Source organism: Moschus berezovskii, chromosome 13, assembly GCF_049115385.1.
Source record: "Moschus berezovskii isolate FMDL1 chromosome 13, NW_MosBer_1.0, whole genome shotgun sequence".
Classification (NCBI taxonomy): Eukaryota; Metazoa; Chordata; class Mammalia; order Artiodactyla; family Moschidae; genus Moschus; species Moschus berezovskii.
In genome coordinates this window covers 32,240,627-32,262,812 of record NC_142472.1, presented here as the reverse complement: position 1 = coordinate 32,262,812, position 22,186 = coordinate 32,240,627, and the positions used below count along the sequence as shown (strand labels likewise).

At 34.5% G+C, this 22,186-nt stretch overlaps 1 protein-coding gene across 17 annotated transcripts in view; it reads right to left on the bottom strand.

The window, feature by feature from the left end:
* Window positions 1-22,186, bottom strand: part of RBM26 (RNA binding motif protein 26) — an 87,892-nt gene that overhangs the window by 25,952 nt on the left and 39,754 nt on the right. For 11 of the 17 annotated variants that reach the window (XM_055426539.2, XM_088842666.1, XM_088842656.1 and 8 more), the window contains exons 10-18: window positions 17,871-17,982; window positions 16,596-16,755; window positions 13,634-13,798; window positions 12,798-12,929; window positions 11,456-11,527; window positions 4,824-4,949; window positions 4,403-4,477; window positions 3,313-3,480; window positions 1,598-1,702 (exon numbers count right to left, since the gene is read on the bottom strand). In XM_055426539.2, the coding sequence (XP_055282514.1) occupies window positions 1,598-1,702; window positions 3,313-3,480; window positions 4,403-4,477; window positions 4,824-4,949; window positions 11,456-11,527; window positions 12,798-12,929; window positions 13,634-13,798; window positions 16,596-16,755; window positions 17,871-17,982 (1,115 nt within the window). The remainder of the gene's footprint in view (window positions 1-1,597; window positions 1,703-3,312; window positions 3,481-4,402; window positions 4,478-4,823; window positions 4,950-11,455; window positions 11,528-12,797; window positions 12,930-13,633; window positions 13,799-16,595; window positions 16,756-17,870; window positions 17,983-22,186) is intronic. The other 6 variants (XM_088842662.1, XM_088842663.1, XM_088842664.1 and 3 more) reach the window with 3 other exon arrangements.

Genomic DNA, 22,186 nt, shown 5'->3' with positions numbered 1-22,186 from the left:
GTTTAGGGCTCCAACCTATGGCTTCCTATGACAGACAATATAGGGTCTTGAGATAAGAACAGTGACCGCTGAATGTTAAACTCTTTAACACCCGGATACCAATACTCAATTAGATTTGTACTATGCAGAAAGTGAAGAACTAAAGAGCCTCTTGATGAAAGCGAAAGAGAGTGAAAAAGTTGGATTGAAGCCCAACATTCAGAAAACTAAGATCATGGCATCCAGTGCCATCACTTCTTGGCAAATAGATGGGGAAACAGTGGAAACAGTGTCAGACTTTATTTTCTTGGGGTCCAAAATCACTGCAGATGGTTACTGCAGCCATGAAATTAAAAGACGCTTACTCCTTGGAAGGAAAGTTATGACCAACCTAGATAGCATATTAAAAAACAGAGACATTACTTTGCCAACAAAGGTCCGTCTAGTCAAGGCTATGGTTTTTCCAGTAGTCATGTATGGATGTGAGAGTTGGACTATAAAGAAAGCTGAGCGCTGAAGAAATGATGCTTTTGAACTGTGGTGTTGGAGAAGACTCTTGAGAGTCCCTTGGGCTGCAAGGAGATCCAACCAGTCCATCCTAAAAGAGATCAGTCCTCAGTGTTCATTGGAAGGACTGATGTTGAAGCTGAAACTCTAATACTTTGGCCACTTGATGTAAAGAGCTGACTCACTTGAAAAGATCCTGATGCTGGGAAAGATTGAGGGCAGAAGGAGAAGGGGACAGAGGATGAGATGATTGGATGGCATCACCGACTCAATGGACATGGGTTTGGGTGGACTCCAGGAGATGGTGATGGACAGGCAGGCCTGGCATGCTGCAGTTCATGGGGTCACAAAGAGTCAGAGACGACTGAGCGACTGAACTGAACTGATGTTGGAAAAAGAAAATAAAATTGCTAACAAATTTAGAAAAAAGCATTATTTTCAGACTAAGCAGAAACAATAAGCTAAGATACAAAAAATTTAATTGTGGCAACAATGATAAATACAGACAAGTACTAACTACACTAATGACATAAATGTCCCTTTACATCAAAATGTAATTCTGATTTTTAAACATCTTTCTGCTTTAGAAATTATCGTGTTTAGAGTTCAATTTTATTATTTTATTAACTTTTTCTTATATAAATAATCATATAACTAAACTATAAGAAACTAGTTTTTTCTCTTAAAACACCCACAGCACCATCTATAGGCAAAACTTAAGTAAGCATGTTCTTCGATGTTAATTCTACCACAGAAACTCTGATCCTTAGAGTAACTCAATGTAACATGTCTATATATGCATAGAACAGCTCCATAAGAACACCTGAAAAGACTTTAAGAGATTTTGGTTCCAGGAAAAACACAAAAACAGAAAAGGAATAAAATTTACTAGAAGTTGAGAGACCAGTTGCCACCTTTCATTAAATCCTGAGATTTTTCTATTAGTTCTAAAAAAATTTGCTAACCTCTTCCTTCTTTCTTATATCAACTTCCAATAGGTTTTCCAGAGACTGACAAAGACTGTGGACCAGAATGAGAATTTTTTTCAAATAAACACTGAAGACCACAACTGCTCATCTTCAGCATACTGTGTGGTTGTGATAAAACATACCTCCAGCTGTAATTCTGTGTACTTTCTCCTAAGTTCAGTGACTTCTTCTCCAGCTTGCATCTTCTTATATAAATCCAGTTCTGTGTCAAGCAACTCTTTCTGCATCTAGCAAACAGTGATTAGTAATTCAGGTGACAAAAATATCCTGTATTTATATACACACACATTTTTTATAAGGAATGCTTTTTACGTATTCCTATCTAATCTATACATTTGTTCTCTATCTCCAGTCCTACCATCCTAATTCAAGCCATCAATCACCTCTGGTCTACACTAATGCAACAGGCTTCCTAACTTGTTCCTACTTTCACTGATTTCCCTACAATTCATTTTCCATATGGAAGCCAGAGTCAGATTTCTATGGACTGACACGGAAGAATTTTCAGGAAATAACTGTGAAAAGGAAAACAAAAAACTAAGGTGCAAATGAGGACTGTATAGTACCCTTTCACGTAAGAAAGCATACATACACACACATTCCAAGAGGGAGGGAAGAGTGGGGAACAGAGTGCCAGGGATCAAACAGGAATGATCATCTATATAATGCTTTCTATATATTAACTGTATAAGTTTTGAATCATGTTAATTATTTATTTATTGAGAAAATAAAATTAGGGTAATTAAATTAAGAGAGTGAAACAGGAGAGAATTATGTCAATGGAGCCTCCTTCATGGTTATTACCGTGCAATTGCTAAAGATTATTTGAAATAACTTCAAATCAATTAAGACTGTGTAACCTTCAGATCGTCTGGAAATTAATTCTTCTATATTAAAGATACACTAAGATCCTCATATATTATGAAATAAAATACATTTTTAAAATAAAAATACAAGAAGATTAAATCAACAAGAATAAGGGGGAGGGGAATTGAATACATATAGAAATAGATCTAATTATCAAATTAATAACCACACAAAAGGAAAAAAGCAAAAACATGATCCTATACCACAGTGTGATTCTATACTCTTAATGGAGTATATTGTGAGTTTGTAAAAAATGCAAACAAATTCTGAATTTTATATTTAGTTAGCAATTCTGGAACCATCTGAATGTGCAAGTGTATACTGTATTGATGTTAGTGGGAACAAGTTGTCATTACGGGAACAGGGAAATAAGCATAGGAGAAAGAAACAAAGAACCCTGTGGTGTTAGATTAGAATCAGAAATATCAATATGATTACATATATGTACACAGATACACACACACACACCAAGTGTAAGTATTTGTAACTCTATGGGTTTTTAAAAAATAACTTACTGTCATCTGAAATTAACTTGCTCAATTTCTTATGTCTAATCGGTTAATCTACTTGAATTTTCTCCCATTCAATCAGTTCATTCTGTACAGTGACTCAAATTGTTACTTCTGTTCATTAACATTTTATACCACCAACTACTTACAAAATAAAGCTCAAACTCCTGTCAAGCATTCAAGCACATATATTGTTTTGTTTTCGTTACTTTTTTAAGATTACCCGTTACTATTCTTCTAATTATTGCCTTTCTAGCTACAATGTACAGGATTCAAAAGATGAAATCAAGTTTGCTTATTTGTATGTATTAACTTATTAATTAATAGAGAAGGGGGAGAATGGTAGTATATAATGATCAAATTTTGAGCAAAGAATATTAACTAAAGAATGAATCTTAATGCAGGGTTTTAATTTTTTTTGCATGCACATGCAGTATGAATAACAACACAAACTGAAATACCTGAGTCTTAGTTTTTATACTTTTTGGAAGACAGCGTCCAGGAGAAGCAGCTTTGACCTCATCTTTCAACTTGGTAATATTTTTAGTCAAAACCTCTAAAGTTTTCATTATTTCTGCTTTATCTTCAGACTTCATTCCTTTGTTTTTCTCCAGTTTTGAAATTAACATCTGGCCAATTTTTAAAAACAAAAATATAAGACATATTTCTACTACTACTTAGAAAGCAAACACAGCAAAGTAAATATAAAAATAAATTACTACTTATAGCTTATGTATTCATGACAAGGCTTACAATCACCAAGACAGCAGAACAGCAGACTGGTGACACTATCTCAATTCAAGTCTTAATCTTGGTTTGCACTGTGAAGAATACTGCTTAAGTCTCTTAGAATATAAATTTCTTATGGTTATAAGCTTTAATTTAATCCCTGAAAAGTCATCAATTTGAAATAGCAATAATTTTACTTTCTAATCCATCTGTTGATATTACTGATTCTAAGTATTTACACTCCAAAAGCAGTCTGCAACCCAGAAAGGATCACAGGAAAAGTTTTACGGCTTCCCTTCATATGAGATATTAGAAAAGTGAAATATTTAATTACCTTCTTTCTTTTGTTAGAGGGAACAGTAACTGGCTGGGCTAAGAACAATACGCTGGACAAAGATAAATAAGATAAACATGGTAAGGAGTAGAAGACACCACACAATATAGATTCTATAGTATTATAATATAATACTATAATCTATAGTATTATAGATTCTCTGAGTCAAGATGGTTTCAGTTTTTGATGTAAAGCATTGTGATGTCTCTTTATCAAGTATATACAAATTTAAATCAGAGCTCTGAAGACATAATTTTAAACCAAATGTTCAAAAGTTTGTGTATTTTTAATATTTTGAAATGTTATGACTTTTATTACCAGACATAATTAAGAACTGACACCTAATTCAATGTCATAACTAGAGCGAAACTGTGGCATCTTCTACTCCCTATTAGCATGTTTATCTTCTTACTTGCTATGTCAGGCATATTGTTTTTAGCCTAGCCAGATACTGTTCCCTCTGACAAATCTAACTTTAATTATTTTACCTTCTGTGTTTCAATGTGCTTTTCTAAAATTTCTTGTTTCCTTTTCCTTACATCTTGCTGAAGTTTCAGTGCCTCCTAGAGAAGGGATCAAAAATAGTATTAGAAAACTTACTTTTCCAAAAAACCCCACAATTACTTAAAAAGACAGAACTGTACTCTAAATGAGATAGTCGAGAAGCTTGGAAACAAAAATAAATGCAAAATTTTCCTTTGTAAAGCTTAAACAGTATGCAAGTTTCAAAGATTAACCAGGAGAGCCTTTCATTACAAGAAGAAAATTAATATTTACTAATATACTATGGAAAACAAAAAATCAGTGACGGCCAACATATATAGCTTTATCTCTATTTTATGAAAAAACACATACATGCAGAAAAAGCTTCCCTATATGCAAATACTGTACAGTACTAACTATACGTACCTGCTTTTTTTTCTGTGCTTCATTATTATCAACTGCAGAAGTGGAAACAAGTAAGGTTTTTTGTGCAGCCTTCAAAGCAGCTGGATTATACACCGTTTTTGTTAGGCCAGTAGATGTAGACAACACCTACCAATACAAATTCAATTTCTCAAAAAATGTATCAAGTAGTCATGCTCTCCTGAGTCCTATTTCCTTCAAAACTCAACTTTAAAGCACTCCTGTCAAAATTTAGCACACTGAACTAAGTACTTATGTAGTTACAGTAACTAAGTCACATTTAGAATCTTGAAAGGAAGGGTATGAGTGTGGGATAAGCTACACAGTGAAAAAATTTTAAAGTAATATCATATACCTTCAGGAAAAAAGCAAAAAACAAACATAAAAACTTCAAATCAATAAACACTGGTGGTATTACTGTAACAGTGATAAAACATTAGTTGCCGAACACATTACTAGTATTCCTAGTGACTAAAGATAAACTGTACACAAGAGCACAGCAGAGGAGGAATTATGTCCTGAAAATAATTTAAAATGATCATTTATAATTGACATTTCTGACATAACCTTATTGCTTTGGCGTCTCCGTTTCTTTGCTAGCATTAGCATTACTCCTTTTACTTTAAGGGACCTTATTCCCTTTAATTCAGCTCAGGTTTAGCACAACCATTCAAGATCCCTGCAAAGTCCTAATCATTTATTTCTTCTACTTAGGTTCCTATTAAAATATTTAGTAAAAGTGACCTGATGATACTTTATATTTCTCTCTCGATCTCTCCCCTGTCCTTACTATAAGAGCCCTGAAACATAAACCATGTCTTTCTCTTCTTTGTGCTTCTTCCAGTACCTAAACCTTGCTACCAACTAATTATGAAACCGTGGGTGAGTTCAGGAACCTTTTTGGACCTCATTTTGCTCATTAAATAAGAAAGTTCAACCTGATAGTGTCTCATGTCCTCATAAACCCAAAGATTCATTCCATGAGGGTAAGGATTTTTTTTTAACATGGCTCACTGCTGTATCTTCAGTGCCTAGAACAGTGCCAGACACAAAGCAAGTACTCGACAAACACTTCTGCATTAAATTAAAATGAAGTGATGGTAGATCAGAGTGAACAATCTTTTCCTCAGAAAGGTCAATTCAAGAAAATTAAAGTGTACAGGCTGCCTTTTTTATCTTCCAAAAGAAACAGAAAGTTGTAGGTTCCAGATAGTGGTTGATTACTGTTTCTTGGGAACGAGTTTAGAGACCCCTTCAAAGAGATCTATGAATGTCATAAAACCAAAACATGAAACCACATGTGAGAGTGTGTAACTTTCCAGAGGGAAAAACACAGCTTCTGAAGTCATGACCTAAAGAAGTTCGTGACCTAAAAGAAGTTAGAAGAAATATGTAAGTAGAAGTGTATCAATGAGAAAACGAGTCCTATTTTCTGACTACTAAAATGTAAATCATCGGGTATAACAGAGAAGTAGCAATCTGGACACGACTTTCTAATATTTTATCATGAAATTAGACTAGGGAACATCACAAAGCTTAAGCAACTCATCATTATTCTAAGTATTCAAGAATGTCATAGCTTCAAAATGGAAAAAAAAAATCTAGAATACTGTAATTATACTACCTCCATACAGCACAACTGATGTTTAAAAATAAAGGATTTTTACAGTAGCTGATATGTTCAAAATTTGATAACTTTCTTCAGTAATGAAAACACTCAAGGTATCACTAACAAATATGAAATGGTTGCATTCAGTAAAATACAAAATGGACATGGATTTAGTTCACTGTCTAACTTGTCACTATTCTATCGTGCTACCTTACCACACTATGCATTGTCAAACTGTATGAAAATGTTAAGGGTGAGACAAACACTGTATAAAGGGAGAAACACAAGATGATCTGCTGAAGCAAAAGTTGGAGTGTTTCATAACCCGTCTTCATCATGATGGTTCTGTAACAGTTGAAAAAGTGTGACCCAAAACAGATTTTTATATTCAAATAAACTTGGAAACAATATTACAATACTATTTTGTCCTTTCAAACAGTATATTATCATAAGAGCTGTGAGAAAGCCAGAAGTAAAGAAATCCATATAATTTAACTCAGCATTTCTCCAATTTCAAGGAGTAGAGAATTCTCCCTTTCAAAGTACTGTTATTAATACCAGATATCAGACTAAGGTGTACTGTTTCAGGGTTAATAAAATCATCTGACAACAAGAAGATTTCTGTATTTCTATATCACTTTCTTGTTTTGTCCAGGAACTTCCTTCTGTAAAAACAGAACATGAGCTAACGTATTTCACTGAGTTTAAGACACCACTGACTAGCAGGTCATTTAATATAACCCTACTAAAGGAAAAGGCTACCAATTATAACCATAAACATCAACAACTATAAAATACAGCCCAATTTCAGAGGTGTAAGAATGTGAAAAGAAAATGTCTTACAAACGGTGAACTATATGATTACAAATGGTGCTCACTATCTGAAGCTATTTGGGTTCAGAGTTTAGATAGGAAGTGTTCGAATAACAAAAAATACTTGCATTTTTCAAAAGATTAAAGATAGACTTGTGACAAAAGAAAATCTGTTAAAAACGAAACCAGTGAAGGGAAGTAACAAACCCAACAGAAAAGATGATGCTACAGTTCTAAGAATATAATCAAAACATAGTAGCCTTTCTGCTGCTGCTGCTGCTAAGTCACTTCAGTCGTGTCCGACTCTGTGTGACCCCATAGACGGAAGCCCACCAGGCTCCCCCATCCCTGGGATTCTCCAGGCAAGAACATTGGAGTGGGTTGCCATTTCCTTATCCAATGTGTGAAAGTGAAAAGTGAAAGTGAAGGCGCTCAGTCGTGTCCAACCCTTAGCGACCCCACGGACTGCAGCCTACCAGGCTCCTCCATCCATGGAATTTTCTAGGCAAAGAGTACTGGAGTGGCTAGTAGCCTTTCTAGACAACCACATCTCTATTTTAGAAAGATATGCCTTATTTTTACATATTGACTTTATTTCCAGTGACCTTACTGCATTCACTTATTAATTCAAGTTGTTTGTGAATTCTTTTGGATTTTCTACATATATAATCATATCATCTATGACTAAACATAGTTCTGTTTCTCCCTTTCCAACATTTATGCCATTTATTTTACTGCTTTATTATAATGGTTAGGCCCTATACTATTGGGAAAAAGTGACAAGAGTGGACATCCTTTGTTCTCCCTGACCTTGGGGCAATGTATTCAATATTTCACCATTAACAAATAATGTTAGCTGTACGGTTTTTTTGTGTTTTTGCAGATATACTTTGTCAAAATTAAGGAAATTTCTATTACTAATTTCCAAAATGCGTAAAGTGACTAAATAATTTTATCACGTTTTTTTTTCCTACTGAAATAATCGCATGGGGTCCGGTTCCCCTCCCTTCAGTATCTACCCCATTCCTTCCCTCAATCTTTTATTTTGTTAATACGGTGAAATAAACTGATTTTCAAATGTTAAATCAACCTTGCATTTCTGGAATAAATGCTACCTGGTCAAGATATATTCTTTCTAATACCACTGCACATTTGCTAACATCATATTTAGGACTTTTGTGTTCACGTTCATGAGATATTGGCTTGCAATTTTCCTTTCTTGTAATACACTTGTCAGGTCTGGTATCAAAGCTTTTGTTGAATTCGTAAGATGAGTTGAAAAGTATCATATCCTTTGCTGTTGAAATATATACATCACTAATACCTCTTACTTTCAAGATAAAAGCCAATTCTTCAATAAAATAGAGGTTATAATCTATTAACACCTCCTTATTCATTTCCTATATAAATTATTATAAGCCATGACTATTATTAGTACTTATAAAAAAAATAAAACAGATTTTTCTCATGAATAAAAATGGGGAAAAAAAGTATTTTGTAAAAATGACTTACTGAAAAAGAAGGTTATTACAAATTAAGTCATCCAAGTATCATTTTTTAATAATTGGTGCCAAGTTAAAATCAAACACAAAAGAAACATAGTTAAGATGACTCAAAGCCACACTCTCAATAAGCTAGTTCTCACGTTTCTAAAGCAGATGCCAATGTTATTCTTCATAAATCTCTCTATAGTAAGCTGAGGCATTCAGGCAGCATTTCATTGATCACTCTATTCAAATAATACCTACTTAACAACTACTACAGTTATCTTAATATTTAGCAGCAAAAATCAGGTTTTAAGTTTCCTCTTTCTTAGCCCTCTCACATGCAGTCTTAGAATAACAAAGAATCACTGATGGGTTTACTGGCTATTACAAGAGGTAGTGGATAAAATTTTATATTTGTGCACTTATTTGCCTTAACAATGACAGAGATTACTGTATAGATACAAGGTTTGAGTTTTTGCCTGCCTTCAATTTTTAAAAAATTTAAATAACATTTGATGAACATTCTCCTACTCTTCCCTAAGACTTCTCTGCAATCACTGAGCTCTAAGGATTATTACACAAAAATCCCTACTGACTAGGGAACAGAAATAACCAAGAATAAGCAAAAAAAAAATGCTGTTCTGTAAACAGGTTCACTGAAGACTGGAAGTTACATACTGGTAAATAATTGCTTTTCTTAGAAGATTCATTACAATCTTTACTGAGTAATTCTCTTTCATAAATAGCCCACTACCATTAGTGATTTTTCATAAATTAAACTAATGCTAACTATATTAGCAAATTTATACTATCAATTCCAAATCTGTACACTTTTTATCTAACGCTATACAAAACATGTTAAAAAATAATGAGAACAAGTAGGAAAACATACTAGAAAAGTTTGCAAAAGTTGTAATTAGTACACTTTAATTTCAGAGTACAAATCTTAACATAACAGATCCTAAACATAATCAGGGCTGTAGACCTCTCCAGAATTGCTTAGTACTATACTAAGGATAACGATCCTTATATTGTTGTGTTATTCCTTAGTTACTTATTATCAAAGAGGATAAAAATAATCAAAGTAAATATTCAGACACTGCTAAATTTAGTAGCACAGACTAAGCCACACAGAATCAGGCAGGGGCAGGGGGCATATATGGAAAAATCTGGAGGTTTTACAGTAGAGGTTAGAGATTTTCATTTTTTAAAAAGAATGCCTAGAACTAGAATTGTTAGGCAGAGGGAAATACACTCCAGAAAAACCACCACCAAAAAGAAGAAAAAAGAGGCAGGAAATAGCAAGAGACATGAGCAGAAAAGGGCTTATTTAGGGTAGAAAGGAAGACCTAAAGCAGAGGTAACAGAACCAGAATAATTGAGGTACAATGAGTTATTAATCCAGCAAAGTCATTTAGCTGAGAATATTACTGTGAGTTTCTCTAAGGAGTTAGAGAAAGTCTGAGGGTAGGATGGTGGCAGTGTAAATCAGAGGGGGTGCCAGCCCAGAGGTCAGGGAACTGAAGGTGGCAGAGACCTATAAACACAAGTGGATGTTGAAAATGGTGCCATCACTTCCAGAGGTGGGTAGCTCGGAGAAGATATTAATTTACAGAGGAAATAATGAATCATTTTAGGCATTTTATGCCTGAAGTAATGCTGAGGTACCCAAGAGGAAAATCTGATATTCAGAATGAGATTCATATCCAAATTTCTAGAACTGACAAAGTTTAATACAGTAAATATGGAAATAATATACTGAAGAACCAGCGAAGAGAGCAGGTCAGCTATTTCATGAGACATTCTAATTATCTATAATGTCAATTTCCTCTGTACTCTTCATAATGGAAAGAGACAGGGACTAGAAATAGAAGATCCAGGTTCCAGTCTTAGCTCAGTAACTCACAGTGTATAGGTCAACCATAAAGTTTGCGGGACCTTACCTTCCTTTAAGGTGAGGATAAAGAAATAACAAAGATTATCTAATTCTAACATTCTGTGATTCCACATACCTCAAAAAAAGACTAAAGATCAGGGCCATTCACTCACACCTAAACAAAAAAATAATGTATCTACACAGAACTATAAGACAGGTCCAAAAATGCTCTTAATTTAGTCAGCATTTGCTCCCCTCATTTGGAAAAAAAATGACTAAGTGCATCGTCACACTATATACAATAGCTGTTGTCATAAAAAACTTATTTATACCATTCTTTCCAATTTACAAAATACTCTTAAATAATATTTTATTTAATCCTCATAAAACCTCACGAGAAAGACAAATATAACCATCACCACTTACTGATGAGGAAAAGGGTTTAGAAAGATTAAGTGCACTGCCCAAAGTCATGCAGTTAGTAAGTAAAGAGCCAGAGCTCAAACTCAGGTCAAGTTCCTAATTCATGGCCCTTTCTATAAGGTTATCAGAGGTTTAAAATTAAAATGTACAATATATCTAAAGAAAAAATAGTAAGTGAAAAAACAAAAAGAATGGAGCATAAGGAAATACAGTGAGCGGCAAGTATTAAAATGCTGATGCAAAAAGTAAAAAGAGGTAGGCAAATTTTTTTTTTTTTTCAGCAAATGGAAAGCAAAAAGTTAGGAATAAAAGATACAGATACTATTAAGAAGCAAGAGTTTGGAACTATGAAAAAAATTAAAAAATTAAGATGCCACCTGAAAACATTTATGAAGCCAAGACACACACATCATGCTATTCTTCTTACCTTTTCAGTTGCTGAAACAGATGGCTTTGATACAAAACCCAACCTGTCCTTCACAGATAACTTAGTTACATTCTAAAAAAATTAAAATGGACATATTCAGTGTTTCCCCAAACATATATAAGTCTGTAGGGATTTTGAACATTCTCATTCTACTAACATATCCTGGACTCTAAGTACACTGATATTAATAACAAAAACTTGGGCCATTTGCAAAGACAGAGACAGAAAATGTGTTTGGAAAAATAAACAGTAAACAGTATTAGTCAATCATGGAAAATGGTTATATAAAGAGGCTTTTAAATAATTTTAAAATTACTGTGCCTGTCACATAGGCAGGTGGTTTGCTAAAGTCCCCTTCACTGATACAGAATCATAAATTCGTGGAATCCTATGTTGACAAGTAGAAAGTTTGTACATTCTAAATATTAGAGTAGTTAAAAATGCGCCTGATTCTTGAGCTTAAACCATTCTTTCCTATAGTATGTTTGTTTTATGGCCAGTATACACAGTATTTGGTGATGATTTGAGATAGCAGGATTGGAGGGTTGTTTGTTTGTTTTTTAGTACCTAATAATTTACTAATTTATATTCTGTGTGTTTTTATAAAATCTCAGTGTCTTACTCTTCAGGAATAATATGTGAAGACTATTTTAATAAGGTGGCGCCCATTAGCTAAGTAGGATACTACATCCTAACTATCTTACACAGCAAATGCTGAAACATCTGTAGACAAAAGAAAGTTAAGTTTCAGAGACTGAGGGTGTGGAAACAAGAAACTGCCACTCGAGTTTGGAAGGGAGTGGGAAGGGAATGACATATGGAGAAGAGAACTTGAGAATCAGGAATAAGTGATGCAAAGTTCTGAGAGAGCTGTATTAAGTAACTTGAAGCTTTAAGCCTTCCCTTCCCAAAAGCTTTCAGTTCAGTCTACTGCATAATTATGTCTGGAAAAGGAGTCAAATGAAGTAAAAGATGACGGGAAAAATAAGATTTAATGTACCAGAACTTTACTTTTTAGGCAGTTTTGCTAGAAAATGTCTCCCCTATGAAGTGAAAAAGAACTCTTTCTCATAAATAAGTATTAGCTAGAGAAAAGAACTTAAGATTCAAATACTACAGGAAAAGTAGTCTGTAAAAATGTTATGGTAATGGTAAAAAAAATTTTTACAGGTGCTGTTCAAATACATACAGACTGTATTTCTGTATAAGCATATATAGACATATATACTCACACACACACATTTATACATACACATACAATTAACTAAAATTCAGATCACCAAGGGAAACGAATAGACTGAGAACCTGTCACGTGACAGGCACAATGAGACTTTTCATTTACCTGAGGAAGGTCTGAACTGGCACTCTGGGCTTCTGCTGGTTCAATAGTACTCGAAGGTACTGGACCCAACCGCTCTTTGACTGACTGCTTCACAACAGGCAAAATGGGCTGCTGAACCAAAGGCTGCATTACCTCAGAACAAGAAGAAATGTTAAACAAGCTGATTGGTTCACGAGCACAGAAAGTGACCTTCGTTATCCTGTTACCAAGTTGCCCGTGCGGACAGTTTTAAAAGTGCAGTTTATAATCAAAACCTAACCACCTGCCAAATTCCTTCCTTCATAGAAGTTCCCCATACATGTCTACAGATACAAATAAATATTTATAAAGTAGACAAAAAAATAAAAATCTACCCTTCAGTATCTTTTGTCTCTCTTTAATTAGCAGAAGAAAGCTTAATAGAAAAACAAACTGCTATAGTACACTTCTACAAGCAATTAAACTTTATATATTGATTGACTTCCTGATTAAAAGAAAGAAAAAGAGAAAAAAGGAAGAGAGGGAAGGAAGGATTTCCAATATGAACTCATAGTATGAGTTTCTAGACCACAAACAGGTACTACATACTGGAGTATCTCCCACTTTAAGGGATGGTTCTATATTTTATATGTATCATCTTATGACTTTCTAAACTAGGGATGAAGGTAATAACAAAATGAAACAGCAGGTTAGAGAAGTTAAGTAACTTGCTCAAACCTACATACAGTTAACAATGGTAGAGCCAGGATCTGAACTCAAGTCTACCTGACTGCATGCCTCTCCTTCTAAAAAACACTATGCCAAATGCATGTCTTTCATAAGAAAAGCATTTAGTTTCACACAAATTTCTCTCTTACCTTTGGAGAAGTAGTTTGCAACTGCTGGGTGCTTCCTTCTCTGTGCCAGTAAACTTTAATAAAGCGATTATTTAGTACTGCTTCTGTACTTGATATAGCTTTCTTTGCTTCTTCGTAGGTTGCAAATTGGATAAGGGCACCTTCAGGATCCCCATTATAGGCAACCTAAGATTTAAAATATTAAGCACAGTGAATTTGCAAATGAATCAGTTGCTTTATATAGAAAAATACCTCAGGAAATGAAATACTGGTCTTTCCAAGTTACAGTCTATCTTTATACTACCTTATATCAAGATTATTACCACAGTCTACCTTCACTCCAGAAGAAACGGTAACTGTGGACCACTCAAGTGGAATCAGCCTCCTCTAAATAACATTTAGAAGAGAATGCTCATTGCACAAAGGTTATATACAAGCATTCAAAATGTTTCACTTCTTACCCCCAATATAACGCTATGGGAAATAATCCTTATGTCAGTGAGTGATGTAGAGTCAAAAAAAGGCAGTAAGCTATTTTAAAAGGAATGATCTCTAACTAAAAATTATAGAAAAATCCATCTGTAAAATTTTCCAAACTGGTTAATTCTCACAAAAATATTTCCAAGAACACACAAACAAAAATCTTAGGTGGGGGAGGGGGGAATCTACAAAACAATAGCAACAATCATATTTTACACATAAGGAAACTAAGACAAAAAGTATGCGATTCTTTAGACCCATACAATGAATAAGCAGTATTGACAGATCCAAGGCTTTTTAGTGTTCAATAATACCAGCACTTTCAAAATGTGTTCTATAAACTACTGGTGAGGCAAAGCAATACAAAATAGGGATTAAGCACACAGACCCTGAAGCAAACAACCTGGTCCTGGATAACAATACCCACTCTGCAGTTGTTAGGAATTAAACATATAAAAGTAACGAATTTTAATTAATTTGTATGAATTAATTAATTCATATAAAATGGCGGGGTGGGGATTGTACACGGGGCGGGTGATGGTTGGGGTGTTCAATTAGGATAAAGCTATAGGGTTTTTGAAACTAACTTTTCAAAATATATATTTTATAAATAATAAAGCAAATGGGATACAGATACAGCAAAAGGACCTGTATGGGTATAAAAATCTCAATAGTAACTAAGGAAACACAAATTGAAACAACATACATTAAAAAAACTGAAATAATAGTGAGATACTCAGCTTTAAATTTCTTTAAATTTAATATTACTAATGTAGTTAACTGGGTAAGGAAAAGAATTTTTCGAGGTCTAGATCTACATGCGATAGATCAAACTGAACTGCCATAAAAAGATATTTAGAGATAGCCCAGATAACATTGAATTACTACAGGGTAATATGTATACTAGGGACCCACAACAAGGACCCACATACTTTTAAATACATGTATATTTTTAAGCTTGTATACTAATTTATTGGTAGATACATACAAAAATACAAAACAAAAAATCCAAAATAACACACAGTAAGCTGTTACCAATAATGTACTACTATCATGCAGATACATGAGGAAAAGAAGAGACAGAGAGCTGAAAATATTTTCTTTAAATCTGCAGAAATCTCTACTGACTGACCCTAAGCATGCATTTTCTCATCTATTACTTAATAATATTATTTTTTAAAGGACAACACCACAAAATTTTCCAAAATACCAACTTAAGCTGTACTCTCTAACATCTATTCTTATCAGATTATGGGAAATAATTATTTTAGTTGAAAAGATGCCATACAAACTGGAAAAGAAGCCCAACATTATTTCAACACTTTCAACATATCACAGAATATACACCCAATACAGAATAATCTCACAAATATATACCTAAGCCAAGGTCTAATTTTAGGTGAAATCAAATACAAATTACAGATATTAATCTTAAAAGACATTCAAAAGCAGTAGAGGAAAAAGTAAATGTTTAAACTAATTAGGTATTTGGGCCCCCAAAGTATCTGTTAGATATGCCCCACCTTAGAGGCAGCAAAAATAAATGTGACTAAAGCCATTTTGCTAAAGTGAAACTAAGGAAATGAAAACTACAGTAAGATTAGACTTTACCACCGTGGCTATTTAACTTTGCTGTTAATTTTATGATAACCTCTTTTAGGTAAAAAGTATGTAACATGATCAATCAAGCCTCCTGCCTTTTCAAAGTAAATATGTCATTTAAAATCACATTTTGCACTGTTGGTGGGAATGCAAACTGGTACAGCCACTATGGAGAACAGTGTGGAGATTCCTCAGAAAACTGGAAATAGAACTGCCATATGATCCAGCGATCGCACTCCTGGGCATACACACCGAGGAAACCAGAATTGAAAGAGACACATGTACTCCAATGTTCATTGCAGCACTGTTTATAATAGCCAGGACATGGAAGCAACCTAGATGTCCATCTGCAGATGAATGGATAAGAAAGCTTTGGTACATATACACAATGGAGTATTTCTCAGCCATCAAAAAGAATGCATTTGAATCAGTTTTAATGAGGTGGATGAAATTGGAGCCAATTATACAGAGTGAAGTAAGCCAGAAAGAAGAACATCAATACCGTATATTAACGCATATATATGGAATTTAGAAAAATGGTAACCTGAACCCTGTATAAGAGACTGCAAAAGAGACATAGGCATTTAGAACAGTCTTTGGGACTCTGTGGGAGAGGGTGAAGGTGGAATGATTGGAGAGAATGGAATTGTAGCATGTATATTATCATAAGTGACCAGTCCAGGTTCGACGCATAAATTTTCCTCTGTTCATTTCAAAAAAATAAAAAATAAAATCACATTTTTCTAAAATACAAAGTTTCATTTCATATCCAATTTTCTAAATTTAGAATATTACCAAAATTTCCATAATATTTTCTTCTAAAAGTATTTCTTTTTTACTATATATTAAGATTTTCTCTCTAAATTAAGCAAAGACAACAGAATCACTTCGTAGCTCTTACCTGCAAGTTAACCAAGGTTCCAAATCGACTAAAATGCTCATTAAGTTTGCTGATATTATTTAATTCTGGAGGAACTTTTCTAAGTTCAAGTTTAGTATTTTCATTTCCAAACTGAACCTTTTTCTGGAAGCCTGGGCTGTTTGTTCTATTAAAATTTGGTCTGTAACAAAAATCAAGTTAATTAATACATTCATTTATAAATTCTGATCTTTATCAAGTACAAAGGAATAAAGTTTTGCAACTTAAGTTCAATTTTCTTTTCAAAACTGAAATTGCTAGTTGATAAAGGAAATTTACACTATTTTCCTTAAAAAATGAAGTTTCCAAATAAGCAGTGTTCATATCTTTCACAGAAGCCGAGTGAGAAGGGTTCTTCCAGATCATTTGTTCCTTCCCACTTCTATTCTACGCCTAGTTAAAGTTTTCAGCAGGAAAGGTCTACCCTCTTTCAGTCAATCTGCCTATATAACCATTTCACCATTTGCACCATTTCAGCAAAAGCTAGCTTATCAAAATAATTCCTATTTTCAAATACTGATTAAAAGGAAGAGATCACTGTCTCGATCTCTTCCCAATTAAAACAAAATGTGGGGAACAACAGACCATACGCTTGACACTTGAAGAAACGGGGGCAAAACTGTGGCCCAGGGAGATTATAATACTTGCCTTAAATCAGAGAATTAAAAAGCAAAGCCAGAACTATATATTATCCATTAATAAACATATGTTAAAGCTCTAAAAGTGTAATCCTAGTCTTTCCTCAAACTTGCTAAATTGTAAATGAATCACCAAACACATACAGTAACATTCTGATTCTTTATCTGCTTCTCTGAAGCCTTTTCTCAACAACTTCGGTGCCCATCCTATCTCCCCTGCCCCCACCAAAGACTTCTCTCTAACTCTTTACAGGAATCGCCCACATGCTAAAGCCTCCTCCCATGTCTTCCCTAATAGCAGGCTCATGACTATCCCTTAAATAGCTAGTATTCAACAACATCTCTAAGTTAAGGGTTGGGTTTTTTGGGGGTAGTAGGTACAAACAGGAAAAACAATGTGCTAACCACCACACCATTTCTGTAAGCAAGTTACCTTCCAAGTACCAGACGACTAACATACACACTTTTAGAAAACAGATACTATATCCTTTAGTTGGGGACTCCCTACAGAAGAAATTTTACTTTGAAAGAGACCACTATTAGTGCCACAATAATACTGCAATGATCCTAAAAAAAATCACTGCACAATAAAATTCCTCAATTTCCCCTGCCAGCTTACTTATCAAACCAAGTCTTCTTTGTAGGAACTCCAGGCTCCCCAGAACCAATGGTTCTTTTCCTTGACTCTGAATCCACTACTATCCTCATACTGCTTTTATTAGGAGGCTTTTCTGTTTGAAACAAAAGAAAAGAAAGCAAAGATTAATATTTTCTGTTAATCATAGCCACATTCTTAAATTTACATTAAAAACAAAGTTTTGGCTTTTTGTCCAAATATACATTTTAGAAGAAACAGAAAATGTACAACTAAATACAGTTATCTAAAGAATTTTAATTCATTTTGAATTCCTTTCACACTTAAATGAAGAAGAATCAGTAATTCTCATATGGCAAATTAATAATAAAAAATCATCTTGGGACTCTAAGTTTATAGTTTTGAAATCAAATGCACAACCTAGAAGATTAAAAATTTAACACTAGCGCAATGACCTTAAGAATCAACAACTTTGAATGCGACTGAAATGAGCTGCTTATTTAAACATCAGCAAATTAACATAATAAAATTATGTTAAATTTTAAAAGGTAAAGATTCAAAAGACTGAAATGCATTGCAAAAGAACTATAAACTGTAAACTACTTCTAATATTTTATATACTTTTAAGAGTTTGACAAACAACTACATTTAACCTGTTATTCCCAAATGATGCCAAAATTTAAAACAGGCTAACCTTAGTCCACATAGAAAAAAATGTATATTTAAAATTCCTTTTTGAAAAGGAACTGGATAAATTGGTTATTTAAATCCTTTTCTGAGTATCTCTAAACACATGTAACCAAAAGAATTCTGGATCTGTTTCAGCACAGTCTTTCTCATGGCAACCACTATAATTTCCAAGCAGATCTTCCTACCAAATTGATTCTTCCTCTCAATGAATAAAAGTATCATCTGCCCAATTATCCAAAAGCAGAAACCTGGTCTTTCATTTTACCCTCTCCATTAGCCCCATTCTAAGTCCCCAAATCAATAAGTTATAGGTGTCGTCAATTCTTTCCACTCAACTTAAATCTTTTACTTCCCAGCATTACTACCCTAAGTCTAGCTACCATCATCTCGTCTACAATTTTTCAAACGCCTGTAATTGACCTCCTATTCCGTCTGACATTCCTTACTCCCTTTGTTCTAATCAAAAGGATCTTCTGGTTTCACAAAAGGATCAACAGGCTATACGTGCTTTATCAACCCCCTTTTTCTGACTAACTCTGACTTATCCTACATCTCTTCAGCATATCAGGTAGAAACATCCAGCATTTGGCACTGCAAGCAGTCACAGGACAAACTGTAGTTTCTTTGCCCAGTGGTATCTTCACAGGACCAGAATTTCTGGCCTTCTTACTGCCTCCCGAACATGTTCGTTCACAAGCCCTTTTATGAAGTCTGTAAGCTATCCAATATCCTTTTCTACTTTAATATGTTCTTTATCTGAAGGTTCATTAAGAAAGACAGTGATGTGTTTGCTCCAACTCATCTGTATTCTCTCACTCATATTCTCTTTCATTACTATTTATTTAAAAGAGAGGGTGTTAACACACAGAAGCAAGTTCCCATTGATATACAATTAACAAATGTGTCTTTTAGTTGCATGTATTCTGTTTTCCCCCAAAATCTTTTTAATAAATTGCTTTTCTCCTTAAAATTTTCAGCACTAGTTTTGTTGATGAAAACTACTGAGCCCTTCTTCCTACCTATCTATATCCGATCAAGAGTGTCTAGCAAGTTTTCCACTGCCTTAGAATCTAGAATGAACAATTATCAGGTCTTGAGGTCACTTTTTTAGTAATTCCAAGGCAGCAAAAGCCTTAAGTGTTTTCATTGGCTTAATAACAATTATGAAGCTTTAAGTACGAAGCATAAAAATAGTTTCCACGTAATGGTCTGTGACAAATTTAAATGAAGTCATCTGCAGGCTATTATAAATGTATAATAATTATATAATGAACAATATTATAAACTTTTAATTATGTGTATCTCACAATCCAGGCCAGTAAATTTCAAACTAAATAGGCAACAGCTGAGAATATTTTGGGGGAAAAGACTGAAAAAGATAAGGAAACAGAAGTACAGGTTTAAATGGTTTGCTAAATCAGTTGTCTAGGACATGAAAACAATTTATAGAGAATATATTCCTGAACCAGTTTACAAAAACAGTACACGAAATATCTAAAGAATAGTACTAAAATAATCACTATGTATAATGATTCTATGAGAAAAGGCATTCAAATTTCTAAGTAGGCATATCAGATATTTATATCTCAGTGAGCCATTTCCTGCAACTTCTAACTATAGGCATGTGGAGCTGAAATGACCATAATTCCAACTTCTACATGGTTAAGATTTATGTGCAAGGGATTTGATTCTCCTGTCTTCCCTCAATCACCACCACCAACAAAAAAAAACTGACCAAGATTTGGGATGGGTCCAATATTGATCTATAGTGGAAAGCCCACAAGGTAAAAAAGAGCTGATTTGATGCTTCAGAGGTTCTAGTAAGAGCAAAGAATAGTGGTAGAATGAAAGAAAAGGAGTGCTAAGTCATGACGGAAAGAAGGACGTGGTTTCTCTCCAAACTAGTCAGGTAGGAGACACTCTGGGGATGAGTCAATATTAATACAATGAACAGCCACAATCTTAACTGGCTACTTTTCAATTACAAGCCATCTTATAACTCTTACATAAAAATTGTTAAGAAATTTCTTTTTCTGTTGCTGTTCTTAACAAAAGTCATTAGAATGCCTCTAGACTTTTTGTTGGGGAAAAGAGGCATCTACATGAAATGTTGTCCTGTGACCTCAGAGGATATAAATTAAACTGGGTATAAATTAAAATGTTCCTCAGTTCACTTCAGTCGCTCAGTCGTGTCCGACTCTCTGTGACCCCATGAATCACAGCACGCCAGGCCTCCCTGTCCATCACCAACTCCAGGAGTTCACTCAAACTCATGTCCACAGAGTTGGTGTTGCCATCCAGCCATCTCATTCTCTGTCGTCCCCTTCTCCTCCCGCCCCCAACCTTTCCCAGCATGAGAGTCTTTTCCAGTGAGTCAACTCGTCGCATGAGGTGGCCAAAGTATTGCAGTTTCAGCTTTCACCATCACAAAAAGTTCTCTGAACACTCAAGACAGATGTTTACAATCTGACAGTTTCAAATGAACAAATAAAAAAGTGTAAAGCATAAGTAAACAAGTTTATTAAACCACATTAGGTATGGACTGCTACTTAGTTAAATACGTTGGGCTTTATTCACAACTGATAATGCATGACATTTTTATCAGAAATAAAAGATGGCAAGGAAAGACTAGAAAGAAAATGGGATTTAAAAGTTAGTTGAAATAGTTAGGACAAAAGATACATTTTTATTGGTCTATACAGTATTTCTTCAATTCAACTTAAGTCTGAATTTGGCAATAAGGAGTTCATGATCTGAGCCACAGTCAGCTCCTGGTCTTGTTTTTGCTAACTGTATACAGCTTCTCCATCTTTGGCTGCAAAGAATATAATCTATCTGATTTCGGTGTTGACCATCTGGTGATGTCCATGTGTAGAGTCTTCTCTTGTGTTGTTGGAAGAGGGTGTTTGCTATGACCAGTGCGTTCTCTTGGCAAAACTCCATCAGTCTATGCCCTGCTTCATTCCATGCTCCAAGGGCAAATTTTCCTGTTACTCCAGGTGTTTCTTGACTTCCTACTTTTGCATTCCAGTCCCCTATAATGAAAAGGACATCTTTTTGGGGTGTTAGTTCTAAAAGGTCTTGTAGGTCTTCACAGAACCGTTCAACTTCGGCTTCTTCAGCGTTACTGGTTGGGGCACAGACCTGGATTACTGTAATATTGAATGGTTTGCCTTGTAAACGAACGGAAATCATTCTGTCGTTTTTAAGGTTGCATCCAAGTACTGCATTTCGGACTCTTTTGTTGACCATGATGGCTACTCCATTTCTTCTAAGGGATTCCTGCCCACAGTAGTACATATAATGGTCATCTGAGTTAAATTCACCCATTCCAGTCCATTTTAGTTCATTGATTCCTAGACTGTCTACGTTCACTCTTGCCATCTCCTGTTTGACCACTTGCAATTCGCCTTGATTCACGGACCTAACATTCTAGGTTCCTATGCAATATTGCTCTTTACAGCATCGGACCTTGCTTCTATCACCAGTCACATCCACAAATGGGTATTGGTTTTGCTTTGGCTCCATCCCTTCATTCTTTCTGGAGTTATTTCTCCACTGATCTCCAGTAGCATACTGGGCACCTACTGACCTGGAGAATTGGTCATTCAGTATCCTATCATTTTGCCTTTTGATACTGTTCATGGGGT